Source organism: Natrix helvetica (genome assembly GCF_964273705.1).
Source record: "Natrix helvetica genome assembly, chromosome: Z".
Taxonomy (NCBI): Eukaryota; Metazoa; Chordata; class Lepidosauria; order Squamata; family Natricidae; genus Natrix; species Natrix helvetica.
This window is the reverse complement of record NC_138554.1, coordinates 21626735-21646891: the sequence shown is the minus strand read 5'-3', so window position 1 is coordinate 21646891 and position 20157 is coordinate 21626735. Positions and strand designations below refer to the sequence as shown.

The 20157-nt window shown below is 43.4% G+C and overlaps 1 protein-coding gene across 2 annotated transcripts; it reads right to left on the bottom strand.

Annotated features, from left to right (window-relative positions):
* Positions 1 to 2445: 2445 nt before the first annotated feature.
* Positions 2446 to 14696, bottom strand: ALDOA (aldolase, fructose-bisphosphate A). Of its 2 annotated transcripts, none has more exons than XM_081970747.1 (9): positions 14552 to 14696; positions 8450 to 8575; positions 8097 to 8308; positions 6905 to 6959; positions 6617 to 6777; positions 4773 to 4856; positions 4423 to 4597; positions 3665 to 3864; positions 2446 to 2890 (listed from the first exon to the last, which is right to left on the bottom strand). In XM_081970747.1, exons 2-9 carry the CDS (start codon positions 8559 to 8561, stop codon positions 2795 to 2797), a joined length of 1095 nt encoding a protein of 364 aa, XP_081826873.1. In that variant the 5' UTR covers positions 8562 to 8575; positions 14552 to 14696; the 3' UTR covers positions 2446 to 2794. The 2 variants fall into 2 exon arrangements, with proteins under 2 accessions (XP_081826873.1, XP_081826874.1); XM_081970748.1 differs by lacking the exon at positions 14552 to 14696 and adding an exon at positions 9715 to 9867.
* Between the last annotated feature and the right edge of the window lie 5461 nt (positions 14697 to 20157).

The following is a 20157-nucleotide window of genomic DNA, read 5'->3' as shown; positions in this document are numbered from 1 at the left end:
GAGTTCCAGGTCCACCTTAAGCACAAAGCCGGGTAGGTAACTGTGGACCAATCACTCTCAGCCCTAGAAAGTAGGCAATGGCAAACCACTTCTGAAAAATCTTGCTAAGAAAACTGCAGGGACTTGTCCAGTCTGTGAGAGTTGGGACACAATAGGTAAGAGGGGTCGGGGTGGGGGAATCACTTCTACAGAGTTATAATTCCAAGCTGGTTGTTGTACAATCCTTATTGCATTTGTTACCTCCATCGCCATCCCTTTTGGAGGACAGGAAAAACAATTATTAAGGTCCCTTCCAGCTTTGTTAGTCTGCATGCTGTCATTATCTTTTATGGAATTCTTGCTATTATCTTATTTACCAAGCTAATACAAGAGGATTATTTTTAAGTTATTTCTAGAGCATAATGATCATCAGCTGGCTTCCCAGAGATTTTGTGTTAAACTTATAAGTACTATCATATTTTTTTCAATGGTGGACATTTCCAAAGGGTCAATATAATCTAAATAGCTATTTTGGAGCCAGAGCATCCTCAAACTAGTCAATGAATGAAATGTAGATGTCTTTCTCAATTTAAAAAAAACCATTAAGTTCTTTTAATGTCCATGCTTTGTCTGTCATCAGTTTTAAAACACAAAGTTCTGGTCTTTTTATCTGCCCCACCCTTTTTTGCCAGAATGCTCCCTTAAGCAGGAAACGATGGGACAAAGGTCAGAACTCTTGCTTCCCACACAAAATGAAAGAAGACAAGGAGAAATTTCTGCTCATCATGAGCAGCCAGCATGAACTGACAAGAACAGAGCAGATTTTGCTGCAACCTTCCCACTTGTAGAGAAAAAAATAGCACAAATTATATTTGAAGAAATCACCTTGCCTTTCTGTTCAATTGGGGTGGTTTTTGCTAGAGCAGAAGAAAATCGTAAGTTTAAAAGAATGTCAGTTGCTCCCACTTTAATCTACAAAATTGGTGTTCTCCTAGAAGTGTTATTTGGATCATCTCTTGAGAACCACTTTATGAGTGTTAGAATTGTAAATACCAAAATGTATCATGAAAACTTTCACACAAGAGGGAAAAGAAAAACCACCTAGATCTTGGATCATAAGGGGCTAGAGATGAACTACAGTACCGATTCACCAGAACTAAAGGGAGTTCTTCTCTGGCAGATATAGGATTAGCTTTGGACATGGTGGCTCAATAGCTAAGACATTGAGCTTGTTGATCAGAAAGGTCTGCAGTTCAGCGGTTCAAATTCTTAGCTCCGTGTAATGGAGTGAGCTCCCATTACTTGTCCTAGCTTTTTCCAACCTAGCAGTTCGAAAGCATGTAAAAATGCAAGTAGAAAAATAGGGACCAGCATTGGTGGGAAGGTAAAAGCATTCCACACACCTTCGGAGTTTAGTCATGCCAGCCACATGACCAAGATGTCTTCGAACAGCGCTGGCTCTTTTGCTTTGAAACTGAGATCAGCACCACCCCTTAGAGTCAAAAACGACTAGCACTTATGTGCCAGGGGACACTTTACCTTTAATTTTAATGCTAGGGCTATAAATTCCCACATTGCTGCTTGAGAAATGAGGAATTTCCTGACAGTGAGAACAATTAATCAATGAACAGTTTGCCTTCAGGAGTTAAAGATGCTCCATTGCTTGATTTATTAAGCTTGAAGCGGACTTATAAGCAGATGGCCAAAATGACTAATCACTGAAGCAAGAAGGATCTGCCATTCCCATGTGATCCTGTGTCTGCGGCACTTCCCATCACTTACTGTGGCAGAGCCTCTCCACATGGGCATAAGAGTCCATTGGAGTAATGAAATAGAGGATGGTAGGATCTTCAGAATCTCTTGGGTCTTGGAACCTAAACAAGAGGCTGTTTCAGAAGCAGATATAAGTGGGGGGATGGAGGGACAGAGAAACCATAACTGTAAACAATTGAACGAAGAAATTGAGAACCAGAGCCTACAACTAGTGCTCAACATATAACTATAATTTGGACCAGAATTTTCCTTGTTAAGTAAGGCAGTTAAGTAAGTTGCACCCAATTTTATGAACTTTTTTTGTCATGGTTGTTATGTGAATCACTGCATCTTGTTAACTGGATCATGCAGTTGTTAAGCGAATCTAGATTCCTCTATTGAAGATATCTGGGAAGGAAACAAAACGGCAATCATGTGACCCAAGATTGCTGCAAGCCAGTAAATGTACGCCAGTTGCCAAGCTCTCAAATTTTGATCATGCAACTGTGGGGAACGCCATGACGGTTGTAAGAGTGAGGACAGGTTGCAACTCACTTTTTTCAGTATGTTGCAATTTCGAATTGCCATTAATCAAATGGTCTTAAGTGGTCTTTCTACCTAATGACCTATCATTTTTTGTTAACTGGAAAAAGGCAGTTCCTCACTGGGGTAGTGGAAAAAGCACAGACACCTTGGGACAAGAAAAAGAGGCACTTGCAATGTTTAAATAGACTTTTATTTCAAGAGGTCTGCGAGTCAGGCATCCCTGCTCCGGAGACATTTTGATGTTTTGGCCGCAGACCGGGAGTGTCGTTCACCAGAAGAAGCTGGGTTTCACATACAAAGATGGGGATGTGTGAGAGAAGAGAATACACCAGAACTTCTAGGTTTTTCACGTCAAGACAAAGATTTACATCTTTCTCTTACAAGAGAAGCTGGCAAAAGGGGCAGGGGAGGGTGAGGGGAGAGGGGGAACAGGTTAAAAAATAGTCAGCAGACATCACAGTAGCCCAGGCACAATATAGCAACAAGAGAGCAGACAACGTAACCAAGCCTCTGATTTTTAATAAGCATGGTTGGAAATGAAGAGAGACTCGCTGGCAGCTCCTCCAGTTTGGCCAGATGAAACATATTTGCCTTGGCAGGCAAGGCTGTTGGCCTGTAAGGGAGGAAAAGTCATTGAGAAAGAAGTAGTACTTGTCCCAGGTCAAAAGTAGAAACAGCATATTGCTTCACTTTCCCTGCCTTACTGAGCTCATGGACAGCCATAGCAGAAACTGAGGCTAGCTGTCAAAGTAAAGTCCTTTCTCTTCCTGAGACAATTGAAAGGAATCTAAGTTTCCCACAAACTTCTTTTGTGGCAGAATTGCTGGCAAATACAAGACCACTCCTCCCACTTTCAATCTCTTTCCCCCAAAAGGCTCCTGGGTTAAGTGTGACCACCAGAATAATATAGCAATTATTATATTAAACTATTATTATAGCACTTAGATTTATATACTGCCCCATAATGCTTTACTGCACTCTCTGGGCTGTTTGCAACATCAGGATTATTTGCATACTGCCCCCCCCCCTCCAAACAATGTGGGTCCTCATTTTTCTGAATTTGGAAGGCTGAGTCAACCTTGAGACTGTCAGGATCGAACTCCAGGTTGCGAGCAGAGTTTATCTGCGATGCTGCATTCTAACCACTGCACCACCAGGAGTCTTATGATATGGTAACATCACAAATCATTCCCACTAAAGTTGTTTCACTTTTTGGCTTTTTCTGCTTAATCTTCCTGCCTCATCTTAATTAAAAAGTATGTCTAAAACTCTGTATGCTTAACTTTTGGGGAAACTGAATAATTTTAACTCTCTCATTCATGGATTACCCTAGTACTTTTCAGCAATCAAGACAACCCCTTGCTAAACCTTGCCCGATGAAACATACCAAAGCACGCTTGATGTATTCCTCCTGAGCATTCTTCATGTTTTCTTTCTTCCCACTCCAGGCCTTGAGGGCAGAAGCTTGCAGGGCACGGCCATAAGAGAAGGTCAAGGCCCATGGCTTGTGCAGAGGACACTTATTGATGGCATTCAAATTGATGGAAGCCTCTTCTTCACTCTGACCTCCAGACAGGAAGGTGACTCCTGTGACCAAAAGAAGAAGGTGAGTAAGCCAGGGAGAACCAAACATGGATTTAAGGTCTATGGAAAATATTTTTAAGAAGAGGAATTGCTTTCATGGGGGGAAATTCAGCACTGAGAAATCCAGTAGAGAAATTAAAGAATTCACACACTCTCATCTTCAGAAATTGTGCACATTGGCCCTTTAAGAAAATGGTCCCAGTTATATATATGGAGTGCACCTTGACAAAATGGGGAACACATTACTATAGGACTCCAGTAGCAAACAAACCACTTCCACTCTTTGTGTGGTATAAAATGTCATCAATAATCTCTCAGGTCAGCTTTCTGGATGTGTAGGATCTGCAATTACCAGAGTTCCAGCTCCAGAGTCCCAACACAACCGAAGATCCCCCAGAATGAAGAAACTAACATATTAATAACTTTTGTTGCTATAAAGTGCAACAGGGAAGCCCAAATGCGCAACGATAATCTTCTATGGCTGTGCATGTGTTTACATAACCCGCTTTGGGATTAGAAGCAGGCAGAAAATTGGAGTCTTGGTAGTTTGATTTTTCTTACCAGGCACTGCTGGAGGGACGGTGCGGCGCAGGGCAGTCACAGTGGCAAAAGCAATTTCCTCAGCTGCGTATTTGGTGGTACAGGCATGGCCAGGTGTCACCATGTTTGGTTTCAGCAGGGTTCCCTCCAGGTAGACATGATGGTCACTTAAGGCCTTGTACACAGCAGCCAGAACCTGTCCATAGAGTTAAATCAAGGGAAGATATAAATAATTTGTAAGATTTCCATTGCCAAAAGAATTCTCAGTTGCATTAGGAGCCTCCTTTTCCCAGTTAGAAGGCATGCAAAAGGCTTTCCCACCCATACCCACTGTACCCCATTAGAGGTCAGTTGAGGAGCTCCATCCTCACCTTCTCTGTCACATACTGGCAGCGTTTGAGATCATGGTCACCATCGGGAAGGATTTCTGGTTCCACAATAGGAACAATTCCATTCTGTGGTTCAGGGAAGAGAGCCGACGATGATTAGAACCCCAAATTGACAATGCACAAGATTTTAAAAACCCCGTTTCAGAAATCAATGCACAACCCCTTTTCAAATCACAGGCTGTGTTCAATTTTGGAATAGTGTGCAGCACCACACCAACAACTGCCAGTTGCTTCCTAAGCATTTTTTAAGGTGTTAATCCTAAATGGCTGACGGCTTCGCTACCTGAAGGGCTTCCCGCTTCTTCTCCCAAAGCTATTGGCCATTAAGAACTTCATGCTGTTCCTTTGTGTCTTCTCTGTTGGGAGAGACCTCAGTCATGTTGCTCTTGAGAAACTTGTTCGCTCACCCTCCCTCTTGTTATTTAGAAAATTGCTAGCTTTTTAAACCATCACGAACAAGGCCATAAAATCCAGTCAGTTACATCAGGGGTCCCCAACTCCCGGGCCACAGCCCACTACCGGGGCCTTGAGCTGTTCGGAGCTGGGCCACAGAAGTCATGAGCGAGCATGCACATCCCCACTTGGGCGAGCAGTAGGCAAATGAAGGCACACACTCCGTTTGCCTGCACAGTGGGCACATGTGCCCACCACTCGCATGGAACCATCTCCTCCCCCTAGAGGTGGCATTCCACTGGTTCGGTCTGGTTCAGACGAACCGTTAGTAGCGATGATCAGTTGGCCCCGCCCACCTGCGCTATCCTGTCCTACATTTCCGTCTTTCTGCTTCAGCTGATTTCTGCGCCTCCGCTGTTGTACCTACCGGTGCTGTCTTAGAAGGTAACCAACTGAGCTTCAAATCGCTGTATTTTGGGCACATTTGAGCGCATTAGGCCTGTGTGCTCATTGAACCGGTCGTTAAGCTGGTTGCACCCCACTACTGCCTCCCCACCCCCACCCTCCACTGTTCCACAAAGCCAGAAAGGTTGGGGAACTCTTGAGTTACGTGACCAATCTATTTTCTACTGTCACAACTTTTCACCATGGAGGACTCTAGTATGGCCATAAGTCGAGGACTATTTAGCTTTTAATTACACATATATTTTCGAATTAGCAGTTTTTAATTTTCTTAGCCCCCTTGACTTCTTGCCCAAGGAAAAGGTAGGATATAAATTGAGTAGGTAAAGCTAATATGGTTTTTCTCCATTGGTTCCCTTTCCCTTCTTCATATTCAAATTACAGATAGACGACAATTTTTGGAAAAAACTGAAATATGGGTGTTTATAGATTATAACCCCTGCCGTAAGCAACCATCTATTTTCAGGAGGAAAAAAAAAAACCTCAAACAGATTCCTTTCCTTTCATGCTGTCTGTGAGATTGTAAGTAGTGAAGCATAATATTTTTGGGGATGTTTATTGAAATACGCCCCGGGGAAAATTTACAATCCAGTATCTAACTCCATCGGCAAAATAAGGACATTGAATGTCCTTGCAAAATTGCCCAGAGCCATTTCTGTTGATAGAAGACCACAAAACAGCAATTTCAACGCCACCCTCTTGAGACATACTTGGCAGCTAAACGATGACATTAATTTAAGGAGTTCTGCTCCAGAGCTGTGTCGAGCTAACTGAAACCCAGCCTGTCTACCAACCCAGCCAGCTAAGGATTTTTAGAAAGAGATCAAACGTGGGCTCTGTTCCATGAATTGCATTTGCTCCATTATGACGCTTTCCCCTCCACTAAATATGAGTGGGTGCATCGATCATCGTTGAAGCAAAAAAAAAGTGGCCGCTATCCAGCGACAGCCAGGATGTCGCTGTGTGCCCACCTGCTGGCAGATGCTGGCATAACGAGCAAGCACATTGGCATTCTCAATGATGGACAGGTGGGAAGGGGTGGTGGGAGTGATCTTCAAGACACAGCGCCACTTGGCAAAGTCAGCACCATCCTTCTTGTATTGGGCGCAGCGTTCAGACAAGCCATCCAGACCTGCAAAGTTAGAGATTGTAAGAATAAACTTCTTTGAATGCCTCAACCTGAACCTTCAATTGCTACATGAATCTAGGTTTAGTCCATAATATCGGCTCTTATAATCTGCTCGCACGTATTGACTCACCCTGGGTGGTGGTCTCTCCATTAGTTCCTGCAAGAGGGACAACACCTTTGTCAACCTGCAATAGATGGAACAAAGTAAGAATATCTGTCAAATTGATGACAGATTGGTCCGTTTTCATCAATACACGGTAGTTTCCGAGTGCTTAGGACAGAAGTAGATAAATTCCCTTTTTACCCCTATGGGCGGTCTTGGGTTCTCTACCAGAGCCCTGGAAGTTTGAAAGTTCTTCACTTACTTTTCGCAGTTTCTCTAGTTCATTCTTCAGGTCCAACTTCTCATATATGTAATCTTCAACTTATGACCTGTTACTTAGTGACCATTCAAATGTATAAGCCTACCTTGGGGCTTACGACCTGAATTTGAAGTTCTGACAGCACCTCCTCCTACGGTTATATGTCCAAACTTAAGGTGCTTAGCAACATTTGGCCATGTTTATGGCTTATATTTTCAGCTGTTTACAGCGTCCTGCAGTCATGTGACCCATTTTACTTACTTCTAGTTTTCAACAAAACCATGCCTATAAGAGGACCATTGGTTCACTTGACGAGAGAGGTATTTGTTTAGTTTTCAGAAAGTACATAAGACCTTGGAATTTTAATCTATCAATTAACTGAATGTAGAAATAGGAAACAATAGCTGATCCAAATGAAGAGGTTATAAAGGCACCACTCTGAATATCTGTTAGTTGTCAATCTCCTGTTTTAGTCACCCTTTCTGTCCTCCCTTGTTGGTTCCCCATTAAACACATTAAAAAGATTCCAGTGTTTAGCCTGTGTATCCAAAAAACTTCCTGTCCATCATTAAACTGGGAAAAAAGGGGAATTATGTTCAGCATAGTTAACCATAAAACATTGCAAAAGACGTGGCATATTCTACCTTCCTACACAGAATCTTTCTTCAGGGACAATATCTAGGTATGTTATGAGAGAGACTATTGAAACCCATTTTCTCCAATCCAGTGGCCTCCTATACCTTGTATCACGACTCCAATCAGTTCCATCCAAAAAGTTCAACAATGAATATTAGCCTCCATCAGCATCCACCATTTTTCTTATGCGATTTAGTAAAAGAAAATTAGGTATGGGTGAAACCAAACGGTTTGTTCCTCGCATTATGTTCCAAATTTGTTCAGACCATTCCATTCCAATTTTAGGTTTTGCAAACCCCTAATTGAAACCCAACAAATGCTTACCTTGATGCCAACCAGGGCACCTTTGTCCTTAATAACCTTTGTGAAGACACGACCATCGTCAGCTTTTTGGTACATGGTCTCATGGAAGAGGATCACACCACCAATGCAAGGGTTGACACGGTCATCTGCGGTGAAGAGCAGCTGCCTGTAGAAGCGGCGGTTTTCTTCTGTGTTTTCGGTGCCAATGGACTGCAGGCGTTTGGCAATACTGCCTAAGAGGCAAAGGACAAAGCAGACATTTGGGTCAAATGCTTCATTTGAGACCTGCAGGCCTTTCTAAGTCACCCCACCACCACCCCCGCCTCCCCAAACCCAGCACAACTGCCTCTCAGCTGTACCCCTTTGGCTCTTACCAGTAGACTCATCAGCTGCTAGGATGCCTTTGCCAGTTGCCACAATGCGGAGAGCATTTTCTGACAGCTCCTTCTTCTGCTCTGGAGTCAAGGCTGGGTATTGGTGAGGCATCTTGAATGACTAAACTAGAGAAAGGCAGGAAGTGTTAATAATGGCTTGGCAACAAGATCCTGTAGCCGAAGGATGATCAGCAGGGGGACCCAGGTGCTTCTCTCAATTCCCAAAAGCATAGCAGTAGCAAGAGTTTTAAGCCCCAAATTATAACTCAAGATACATTTTTTTTTTGGCAGGGGGAATACAAAGTTTTTTCTAGGTTTTATCAATTCTTGCACTCTGCACATGCTCAGAGGAGCCTTAATCTCATCCTTCCCAATTCTGGGGCTTTATGGGTAAGTTGGAATGCAACCCTATCTTTGTTAGCCAGCAGAAGTCCAGCATCGCATTCGTAGTAGTAGGATACATCTGAAGGCTTTCCTAATTAGGGAAAGGACACCTCCTAGAATATGTTTACTCATTCTGAGCCATGATTTCCGTTCCAAGGACTGTAATGGTTCACATGGCTGGACATTTATGATCAGGTCTCCTTGTTCCTCCACCCCTGCAACATAACCATACACCTATCCCTGATGCACCCCAAATGTAATGTTTTTAAGAGAATGTGTTACCATAGAGATTAGAGGAGGGTTTCCATTCAGGTTAAAAGGAGCCCTCCCCAACTGAAAACAAGAACATTAAGTTATCCTGTAAAGGGAAGAATTAACCCAGCCAAGGGCATTTCAAGGACAAAGAAATATTTTATTCCCATTTTCAGTTTCTCTAACCCCAATGTTCCGGTACAGCCAGTAATCTTGCATTTAAATCTCATATTTCGTTCTGCAAACTACTATATATATATTTTTAAAAGAAAAAAAAAACACCCAAAAGCATAAAGACGAGGTTGCGGTTGGGGCACAAAATCTGATTTTTTTTAAGATTAGGAATTATACTAGAAGGAAGAAAAGCAAAATCCCACATCCCTCAATTCTCCGATGCAACAGTTACAAATTAAACCGCCACGTGATTTCATCTCCTGCGCCCCTTCCCCAGTGGCTTCTCTTCTCTCCCCTTCAGCAAATATTACCTCTCCCAATACAAAATTCTTGCATTTTAAAAAAATGAATCATGGAGAGAAATTAAGAATTGTTTCCCAATCTTGCAGCAGCGCTCATCATTGTTCCCCTTATCTCCCCCCCACCCCTCCACCTTCCAAATCAAGATGGCTCACCGCTCTCCTTCGAAAAAGTACCAACGCGTGCGCGCGGGGAAACAGCAGCAGAGGCTACAGATGGTTACGGCGCCCGAAACCCGAGTGAGGAGCTCGAATCGAACGCAGAGCGCCCCAACGTTCCAAAATCGAACGTCACGTAACTTAGGCGGAAAAGGGTGAGAAGTTGACTCATTGGGGAGGGGGGAGGAGGGAGGGAAGAGACTTAAAGGGGCCGAGTTCTTTCCCTGAATCACGGCGAAGTTTTTTTTTTAAACCACACACACAAGGAAAAGAAGCGTAGCGTGGGCGGATGGCTCTGTTGAGTCGCGCACGGGAAAAAAAGGGCAAGTATATCATTTGTACGTCTTGGCCGTGATTGTGCAAAAAAGAAGGGGGGAAAAGGTTACTGCTGCATAATCTAAGTAGTAAAATTACACAATCGATAAGATGTGGCTTTCTAATGGCAATCTAACAGCAAGGGAAAACCTAGGTTGGAATCTCCAGACACAGTATCGGGCGGTGAAAAAGATATAGCCACCGTCTCTCTTCCATTACCCTGCTGTAGTGGTATGGAAGGGCAGTTAAAGAGTATGAAGGAATTTAAAAAAAAACCCAACTGCTGAAGTTACATCAAATTGGTGGCTCCGTACGGTTGTCTCCCCCCCCCCCCCCGTTTTTCCTTAACATCCTCTCCAACTTCAATTTCAGTACTGACCTTTCAAGGGGAAACCTGATCGCTCTTCCTTGCACAGCTTCTGTCCTTCCTGAAGGACACAGGACTATTTCTGGATCTTTCCCTACCACACCCTGGCCCATCTATGAGTGCTGGATCTCAGCTACCGAAAAGAATGCCCTGGGCATATATGGACTTAAAGATAGCAAAACGCCATGGAAGTGATAAGAGGGAAGCAGGAGCATGAAGAAAAGAGGCCCTCAATGAATAGACCTGGGTGGAAAAATCCTAAAATTTTGGGTGCCTGCCACATCTGCCCAAGCCTTGCAAAGCTGAAGCACTTCAGTTGGAATTTGGAATCAACAGATGTTCCAAAGAGCCCCTAAGTGGGGGAACTTCCTGACACAAAATACAGCAAAGGTAGTGTAGATTCCTTGGTGCCAGTGGCCAGGGAAGATGGATGGGGGGGACAAGGCTGCCCCCCACCCCCAGTTCTTCTGTTTGTTAGCCTTCCTCTGGTATGGATGAGCCACAATGGATATAGATGCTGGCCCTTAGGGCAAGCCTTTGGTCCAGTGCTGCCTGCATGGTGGTTTTTATCTTCAGGATCAACATTATAGATAGGGGCAAGGTCAGATGGAGGGATTCTTGAACAGTAGGAAAATTTTGGGTTGGGGACTTCTGGGAATCAAAATCCACCTGTCTTAAAAGTTGCCAAGTTTGAGAAACACTGCTTTAATGCAAGGAGTCGGGATCAGCAGCTTGAGACCATGGAGTTAGTTTTTAAAAAAAGATAAGCTTAAGTGGCATGTTCTGTGCCAATCTAGCAGTGTTAATTCCAAGAACCTAGGACTGGCAAATGAAGGAGTAAATATATAATAGTTATTCCCAGGCTGTGTTCATGCAACACAATGAACTACCTTCCTAGGTTGCACCAACACAGCTTCTGATAGATAGTTATTAGCATGTGGTGTGAAGACAATATATTACGTTAATTCCACAAAACATGATTATAGTTACATGACCACAGTCCATGACTGATAAATGCACTCAAACTTTTATCATCTATTGAGCTTTAAATAATATTTTTAAAAGGAACACATCTGAGTTTGAATAACTACCTTAATCTCAATCAGTTTCTTCTCAAAACCTATGTTTATTGTTTGAAGAAATACAGCGAGTGGCAAAACACTTTCTGCTTGCTCAAAAGCAAAGAATGAATTTATCTGAAATTATTTTAGGAATCAGGTGTGTTGGGGAAGGTGATGTTGGTTGTACCTAAAGAAGACTTAGGTACAATCCATTTCTGAATTACATGAACACAATCACACTCATTACTCTAATGCATCTTCCCAATTTGCTTATTGGATATTCAAAGTGAAACATTCAGTAGAAAGGCCTACTAATTGTTTGGGTAAGGATCATACATAAATGTAAATATTCCTAAAGTTTTCAGGCAGATTATTAACATCAAGGTACAACTGCTGAGTAGTCTTGCAACAGTGCTGCCTATTCGTCTGGGTGAGTTCAGTTGTTAAAGGAAACAACAAATGGAAGAATGCAAAGAGGTATTTGCCAAGGTGGAAAGCAGCATTCCTAGTGAGCTATCTAATGCCCCAGTGACTAGGCTAGTGTTTCTCAAAAGTTCGTAGCAACTTTCAGATTGAGAGTTGAAGACACATCCGAAAGTTGCTAAGGTTGAGAAATATTTGCCTCGCAGGTGAAAGAAGCACCGCTGTTTGATTTATGACAGGAGACAGGTGGCTCCGCCCGGCCCCTCTGCTCTCAGTGTAACAGCATCTCACCAGTTGCCTGACTTTCTTAATCCCTACCTAAAACTTTTTTAAAGGATAGCCTACCCTAAACCAGGCTGAATCCAAAGTGGGCTTCTTTTGGGATGATTACGGTAACTGCTGAGTCACAGGCTGTGTGCAGGCTCTCACGTAGCACGCAAGCGGTAGGGGACAGAGTGGGGAGCCCCCCTCCTTTCGCCCCTGCCACTTATGGTCCTTTCTGTAGCCCTGTCAAAACTAAAGGATAATTTTTGAAGAACAGATGCAGCTCTTGGAGACAGCTGCTCCAAGGGATGCTGCCATATTTTTGTCCTACAAATGGCATCTCGGTCTTTAAATCTGAAAAATAGATAATTATATTGCGTGCAATTATTCTTATCCATTTTGGGGGTTTCTCTAGATCAGACATGTAATAGATGCCAGGCAGAGAGGTCAGCAATTAAACCAGTCCACAATGTTGTAATATTTTCTGATCGGTTTCAGGATTTATGAAACCTAGTAACTTGGCTCACTGTTCCCAGACCCCCAAAATTCCTCTCATAGCTTGGCTTAAACGAGTGTGAACAGCTGAGCTCCCCAGTGTAGAAATAAAGGGGGGGGCTCCAGAGTGAGCAGAATGTGGGAGGAAAACAGATAAACTTTCAATTCATTGCATTCATCTTCAGCTTCAAGAGAGCCTCTCTGGAGATTGGCAAGAACGTCAAATGTATGACATAAAAGCAGTTTTATCATTTGAATGAAATGGACTCTAGCACCAAAAGCATGTAACACAGTAAGTTGCTGTAAGATTGTCCTGCAACAAATTATAGTGCAGAGTTCTACTCCCAAGATTGTAACGGGGACTCAAGGATACTTGAAGAAATGTGCTACCTGTGCAGCTTCTTATGCGAAACTATTCCTGAATTTTCTTACCTCAGTAAAACCAATAAAAGCAACATAGATCAAAAATAATTGTACAACACTAGCACTGTTTAAGTAGTATATATGTTATTTGTTTTCACTTTGGTTTTTATGGCAAGTGAAATGCCAGGACAATCACACTGTGTTCAATATACTTATATGTAAATAATAAAAATATTTATTTTTAAAAAGCAACATAGATCATTTACAAGGGTCTACTGCAAAGTCTTTTTAACATAACCGGCTAGCAAGCCATCCATAAAGGTCTACCAGGCTAATGATTTAGTAAGCCAAAAATGTAGACTTAAAGAGTGTGAAATCAATTATCTTTATCTATTTCAATGAAGTGTGTTCAGCCCTATAGAGATTTTTTTTTTGCAAATGAATTATGGATGCTGTAGAAGGAGCAATATAAATTATTCTACATGGAAACTATCCTACCGTCCAGGAAAAAAGGATGGAAGATGTTTAGGAGCAAGGGGAAAAAAGATAAATTGCAAAATAGCAGCATGGGTATAGATGTATTGACTTAGATTGCAGGTGACATACATTTACAGACAAAAAGATTAGATACCTTACAAGAATGCAGAGAAAATATTGAGCCACAAACATTCATGGTCTGCAGAACAGGAAATTGTGCTAGCAGTATTTCCTCAAACCAGCAACTTGTATTTTTTGCAAGTCATACCAATCAAAAGGAAGAAACAATTGTCTTAGATAATGTTAGCTAATACACAGTTTGAGACGCCAACAATATACTTCTGGGACCAAAAGGAGCAGAGATACCCAACTCCAAACAGTACTGGAACCTAAATCTTCTCAAATAGTCAGCACACACACACACACACAAACGCAAAGTACTGTATCTAAAATGCCTAAAGGGAAGAAGAGATGAATGGCCTGGAGGATTGAAAAGAGAGCATTTGGCTGTCAAAAAATAACAGAAAATGATGAAGCTGTTACATACTTTTATAATTGTATTGATATATAGTTATATTATTAATAGCATTGGGATGAACATTATAAGAAATATGTGGATTTTGATTGTTTAAAACCCAGATCTCAAACTGTTCAGTGGAAGTGGAATATAAATATAACAAATAAAACTTGGGGGGGAAATAACAGATTTTTTTTTTAAAAACCCTCTTCATTTTAGGACCCTGTTAAAAAAAGATAATCAAAGTAAGAGATGGATAGTTTTGAGCCTGGGAAGAACTTACTTGCGCAGTGGATCTGCAGATAACTTAATTCAATTTTTCCAGAAAAACCATTGTGACCCATATCTTCTGCAGGACCCCGATTGCAATCTCCACCACCCACCCCCACTGTGTCTTTCTCTCCCATCCACCCAGGCTCCATTGCTATGGAGAAAAATGGAAGAGCAAAGCCAACATTCTCTCTTGCCAGCCTCTGCTCTCACCAGCCATGCTGCCCTCTAAAACTATAAGGTGAAATCCCAGCTTCCCCCTTCCTCCCCTCCATCCCATACCGTGGATACAGCAGGGGGCTCTGGTGAGACAAGGCAGCTCCGGAGGATGCTTGCTGACTGGCAAGAGGCAAAGGCTGGAGGAGGGCTATAAAAAGAGGGAGCAGTCACTGGGCGGGGCGGGACTAACCTTCTCCCCAACTCCTGACCTTTTGCTGGCCAGGCTAAATATAGGCCCGGGGACCTGAGCAGGTGAAACACGAGGCTCTTGACATTCCTTGTAGAGCAAGGAACAGCAAGAGGATCACGGGGCGAGGGGGGAGAAAGGGCCGAGGGCCAGCCCCCACCCCCATCCATGAGGCATCGCTCAGTTGCAACACACTTTCTGTTCTTTGAGCCCCTTCCTCCTTGGAGCCCTCTGGGCCCCCCATGCAGAGGCACTTGGTTGGCAGATTCTCCAGTTCCAAGATTTTCAGTTCCACTCCCTGCCATCAGCAAAAAAAAAAAAAAAAAACCCTATGAAGACCCCACCCTCTCTTACCAAATCACCTTCTCTGGGTATCTCACTTCTGTTTCTGCTGGATTTCAGTTTTCTGCTCCTGGGCCCCTGGATGCCAAGATTGTCAATGCCACCTATTGTCCTCTGGGAGGAACAGCATTTTTAAACCACCGGAGAGTTAAATGGGTCAAGGCTCCCAGCTGCAACACAACAAGAAGGGCAGGCACAAAGAATCAGTGGACAATTTTTCCCTTTGTAGGTCTAAGGAATGCGAAAGCAAACAATTTGCAGACAAATCTTCCACTGGGGGATAGGAAGCAGATCAGAGGTTCAGTTTTTGATTTCAGGACTAAAGGTTTGCATATTTATTAAATTTGTTTGCCACTGATCTCGCCACAAGGTGATTCTGGGCAGCTTACAACAGTAAGGGATGCCGGAAATTTAAACACTTCTCTCGTTCCTTCCATAAATGAAGGCTTCTCCAGAAACATATTAAGCAACACTCCATGACTCTGGTCTTATTTTTGGACATTGCTACTCCTTGCTCAACTCTGAATGCATCTATTTCTTCTCTCATCCCCGTGTTTGTGCCACTGTCCCTTGGGGAACAGTTCCAGAGAACTGGCAAATTTGCAGCCTTGTGTAGTTCTGATAAAGCTATTATGCGTGTAGTATAAATCATATATTAATGTTGTCAGAGTTTGCTCCTTGTACTAAACCACTAAGTGAACAATTTGTTTTCAGGACAGGGCACTGTATGAATCCAGCACTTGTAATTCGTCAGCCATGTGTGATAGATAGAATCTGACTGGTATGGCTACCCAACACATTTTTTAACAGGAAGTCCTTGGATTAAAATCACAATTGGGACCAGAATTTCCCTTGCTAAATGAGGTGGTTGTGAATTATCCCCGCTTTTACCACCTTTTTTTATCACCGCTGTTGTTAAGCAAATCATTGCAGTTGTTAAGTGAATCATGCGATCGTTAAGCAACTCCATCTTCCCCCATTGACTTTGCTTGTGAGAAGCTGGCTGGAAAAATTGCAAATGGTGATCACATGACTGCAGGATACTGCAACAGCCGTAAGTACATGCTGGTTTCCAAACACCAGAATTTTGATCATGTGAAAACGGACTTGCAACAATCCTGTGAGTACTGGTTGCAAGCCATTTTTTTTCCAGTGCCATTTGTAAATTACAACAGTCACTAAATGAATCATTGTTAAGTAGAGGATTACCTGTATTAAAACAAACGATGCCTCAGCTATTAATAAGAACTGGAAATCGCACATATTCTTCCCCACCCAATAATTAAGGCAGAAGGAAATGGCTGCACTAGAGTTGTTATAAATCAGATGGTTTTTAGCAAACATTTCATTAGCATGAGGTGGACAGAAATGCATTCTGCAATGTTTGCCTGAAGGGAAAAAAGTGCTCTCATTTTACATTACATAAGCATGTTTCTGGGTGAGGCAAGTGTAAACACGAGCAAGATATTTCCTTGTGGCTTGTCAATTTATCCACAGAAAGGTTGTGGGGACTTAGTGCATATGATCATCTATAGTTTTCAGCTTATTGATCTGTTGCATGAATATATCGCATCCTATAGAAATTGTTTTGACAATCTGGTCATGTTTTAAATTCTCACAGGTATTTTTTACACAATTCGCCAAACCAGACTCAACATAAATAGGGGATTTATACATTACACTAATCTCAAAGCAAACAAATCACTGTATAGGTTAGTGCTATGTGTCGTTTCTGACTCTAGGGGGCGGTGCTCATTAACGTTTCAAAGCTGAGGAGCCAGCACTTTCCCAAGATGTCTCTGTGGTCATGTGGCCGGCATGACTAAATGCCGAAGGCACATGGAACGCTGTTACCTTCCCACCAAAGATGGTCCCTATTTTTCTACTTGTATTCTGCTAGATTGGCAGAAGCTGGGACAAGTAATGGGAGCTCACCCCATTACACGGCGCTGGGTATTCGAACTGCCAAACTGCCGACCTTTCAATCGACAAACTCAGCGTTTTAGCCACTGAGCCATCCCATCCCTTATTTTAACATTATATATTAACCCAAATGGCTTGTTTAAGAAATCATAGTTGAACAATTGGCTAATATGAATGAATCCACCCTTTGATAACACTAAGCCTGCACTGATTTGTCTTAAGAATACTGTACTTATATTAACAGGCCTAAATGTCCTTAGCAAGTTTGTGCATCCAGCACACAAAGCTAGACTTTATTGATTTGCTGCAAAAATGTAACATAGCCACATATCTGGATAATTTTATAAAAGTATCTACAGTCAAAAACTTAAGTAGAAAGAGTTCAGATATGCAAATTATTAAGGACATAGCAAGAGTGCTCATCAAATGTTTAAAGAGCTATCCTGAAGGTGATTAGGATCAGATTCACTCCCACCTATCCCATAGAATTAGATTGTAGGCTAAGAATATAAATTAAAATATAAACGCTGGCTTAATATAGGAGTAATAGCAACATAGTGTTTTAAAAACTTTGGGGAGTCTAAGGCTTTTGCCCAGAATGCTATGCTTCAGTTAATCTAATACACAGTATGTTAGATGCTTATACCAACTACAATGGTTTCCACCAAGGTCCTCTGTTCCGGCGGGAATAGAGGTTTAATCCTATTGGATGAAAGGTCTGACAGCTCCCTATAAAAGGACTGCTGTCAGACTCAACCTTCGCTGGATTGTTCTCACTTGTTGTTGTTAATAAAGAGCTGTTGTTATCCTTAAGCCTGTGGGTGCCTATCCATTACCCAATCTAAGACTGGCAACGAAGGTGGGATTGGAAGGCAACTAGGTGAACCGAAAAGAGCGAAGAAATCCAGCAAGTACATCCAGCCCAGAGCTCAGTGCGGCTTCGAGCAGCCATTTTTGAGCGGCAAACTCAAAACGCCCTCAGGACATAAAATGGCCATGCATGCCCCACCGACTCCATATGACCCAGTCACCGAGCACTGGGACTCGTACATGCTACGATTTAACTGCTTCCTCGAGGCAAACAACCTCATGGGCCTTTATGAAGGCTGCAAGAATAACATGTTCCTCGGGTACTGTGGCCGGGAAGAGTTCGAGACAGCAAAAGACCTCTCCGAGCCAACACCGCTCCAATCAGTTGCCTGGTCCGTGCTCCAGCAGACATTTAGGACTCATTATGCGCCCAAGCCATCCAAACACGTTCGCCGGCATGAATTTAATATCAGGAACCAAAAGGAGGGCGAGTAGATTAATGAGTCATTGCCATATTCCGTAAAGCTGCAGCGTACTGTGAGACTTAAGAGTCTTAAGACGAGCTGATTCTGGACCACATAATATGCGGCATTTGGGACGTTAATTTACAGAGGAGGTTGCTCGCAAAATCAAACCTCACTCTGCAGATTGCCTTGGATGAAGCCAGGCCGTCAGAATCAGCCGACAAATCAACTGAAACTCTACAGCACCAAAGCGCGCCCCAAGAAGCGCGGAAAAGCACACACGTTCATTGTGAGGCTGCAGAGCCCGAGAGTTCTGAAGGAGAAGATGACAGTTGCTGCATGCACCGGCGCACACTTTCAAACAGCGTCTCCTGCCTTGTACGAGCTGTGGAGGAGACCATGTCAGATCAGCTTGCTGTTTCCATGACGCAACTTGCCAGCGCTGCGAACGAAAGGGGCACATCGCAAAGCTGTGCCGGAGCGAATTCCCTGCCACTGCCTGGCAGCCTAGAGGTGCACCAAGCTGCCAACAGAGGCCCAACCAAGGGGCCTGGAAGAATCCAACACGGCATTGAGAGGGCGACGAGAGAGTCACCCACCACACATCGATTGGACAAGTCCGCACCAGGTGACCAAAAAAGCTGAAGGTCACAGTCCTCATCAAGGACTCTCCATGTGAGATGGAGATCGACACAGGGTCATCACTGACCATCATACTGTGGTCTACCCTGAAACAGGCTATCCCTAGCCTCAAGAAGCCGCACCTTTGCACCCCTGCCATCCGCCTATGCAATTACCAGGGAAACTGGGTCCCCATCGTGGGCCAATGCACCTTCAAACTTCAAACAGTTCAGCGGGAAACTTCCATGGACCATGGTCAGTGGCAACCTGCAGAGCCTCCTAGGGCTAGATTGGTTCCAAGCCCTGGGCCTAGAGGTGACCGGTATCAACGCCTTGAAAGACAATGACGCTGAAGCCATCTTTAAGGAGTTCAAGGACATCTTCGGCACCGGTCTGGGTAAGTATGTGGGGACCCCAATTTTATTTAATTTGGACCCCAACATAGCCCCAATAAGGCTAAAACCCAGAAGAGTGCCTTTTGCTCTCCGCCCAAAAATTGACAGGGAAATTGGCAAGCTCGTAGGCCAGGGAATCCTATAGCCGGTTGACCATGCACACTGGGAGACCCCTATAGTGACACCTGTCAAATCTGATAGGTCAGTCCGCATCTGTGCAGACTACAAATGCACAATTAATAAGGCGCTACAACAAAGCGCCTATCCTGTACCCATTGTACAGCACCTCCTCCATTTGTTAGGCCTCGGAAAAATTTCCCTTAATTTGGGCATGGTGCAGGCATATCAACAATTGCCTGTAGAAGGCGCTACGGCAGAAGCCCAAACTATTGTGACGCACAGGGGTGCATTCAAATGTCACCGCCTGCAATTCGGCATTAGTATCGCCCCTGGATTGTTCCAAAGTGTCATGGAATGGCTCTTGCAGGGGATTCCAGAAGTCGTCCCCTATTTCGACAACATCTTGGTATCGGCTGCAAATGAAGCACAACTTTTAAAACGAGTACGAGCAGTTTTGGCTAGAATTAAAGACAAGTGCCTCCGTCTCAAAAAGGAGAAATGCCAAATTAACGTGCCAAGGGTTGAATTCTTAGGGTACCTGATCAACGGCTCTGGGATTCACCCAACCACACAAAAAATTAAAGCAATTCAGGATGCCCCCACACCTCGCAATCAAACCGAGCTGCAGGCATTCCTTGGGCTCCTTAATTTCTACAGCGTCTTTCTTAAACAGAAAGCCACCGTTGCTAGCCCCTACATCATCTACTGGCCAAAAACACGAAATGGTCCTGGGGAAAAGCCGAGGCTGCTGCATTTGCCGCAGTAAAATGACTCCTGTTGGTGGATTCGTTCCTCGTCCAGTACAGC

Bases quoted from the DNA above. Each gene is read 5' to 3' on its own strand.
- ALDOA (XM_081970747.1), bottom strand. From the start codon at position 8,561: ATGCCTCACCAATACCCAGCCTTGACTCCAGAGCAGAAGAAGGAGCTG. The intron at 4,857-6,616 runs GTGGGCACACAG...CCTGAACCACAG, and splicing joins ATGCCAGCATCTGCCAGCAG to AATGGAATTGTTCCTATTGT. The intron at 2,891-3,664 runs GTATGTTTCATC...CCTCCCTTACAG, and splicing joins AATACATCAAGCGTGCTTTG to GCCAACAGCCTTGCCTGCCA.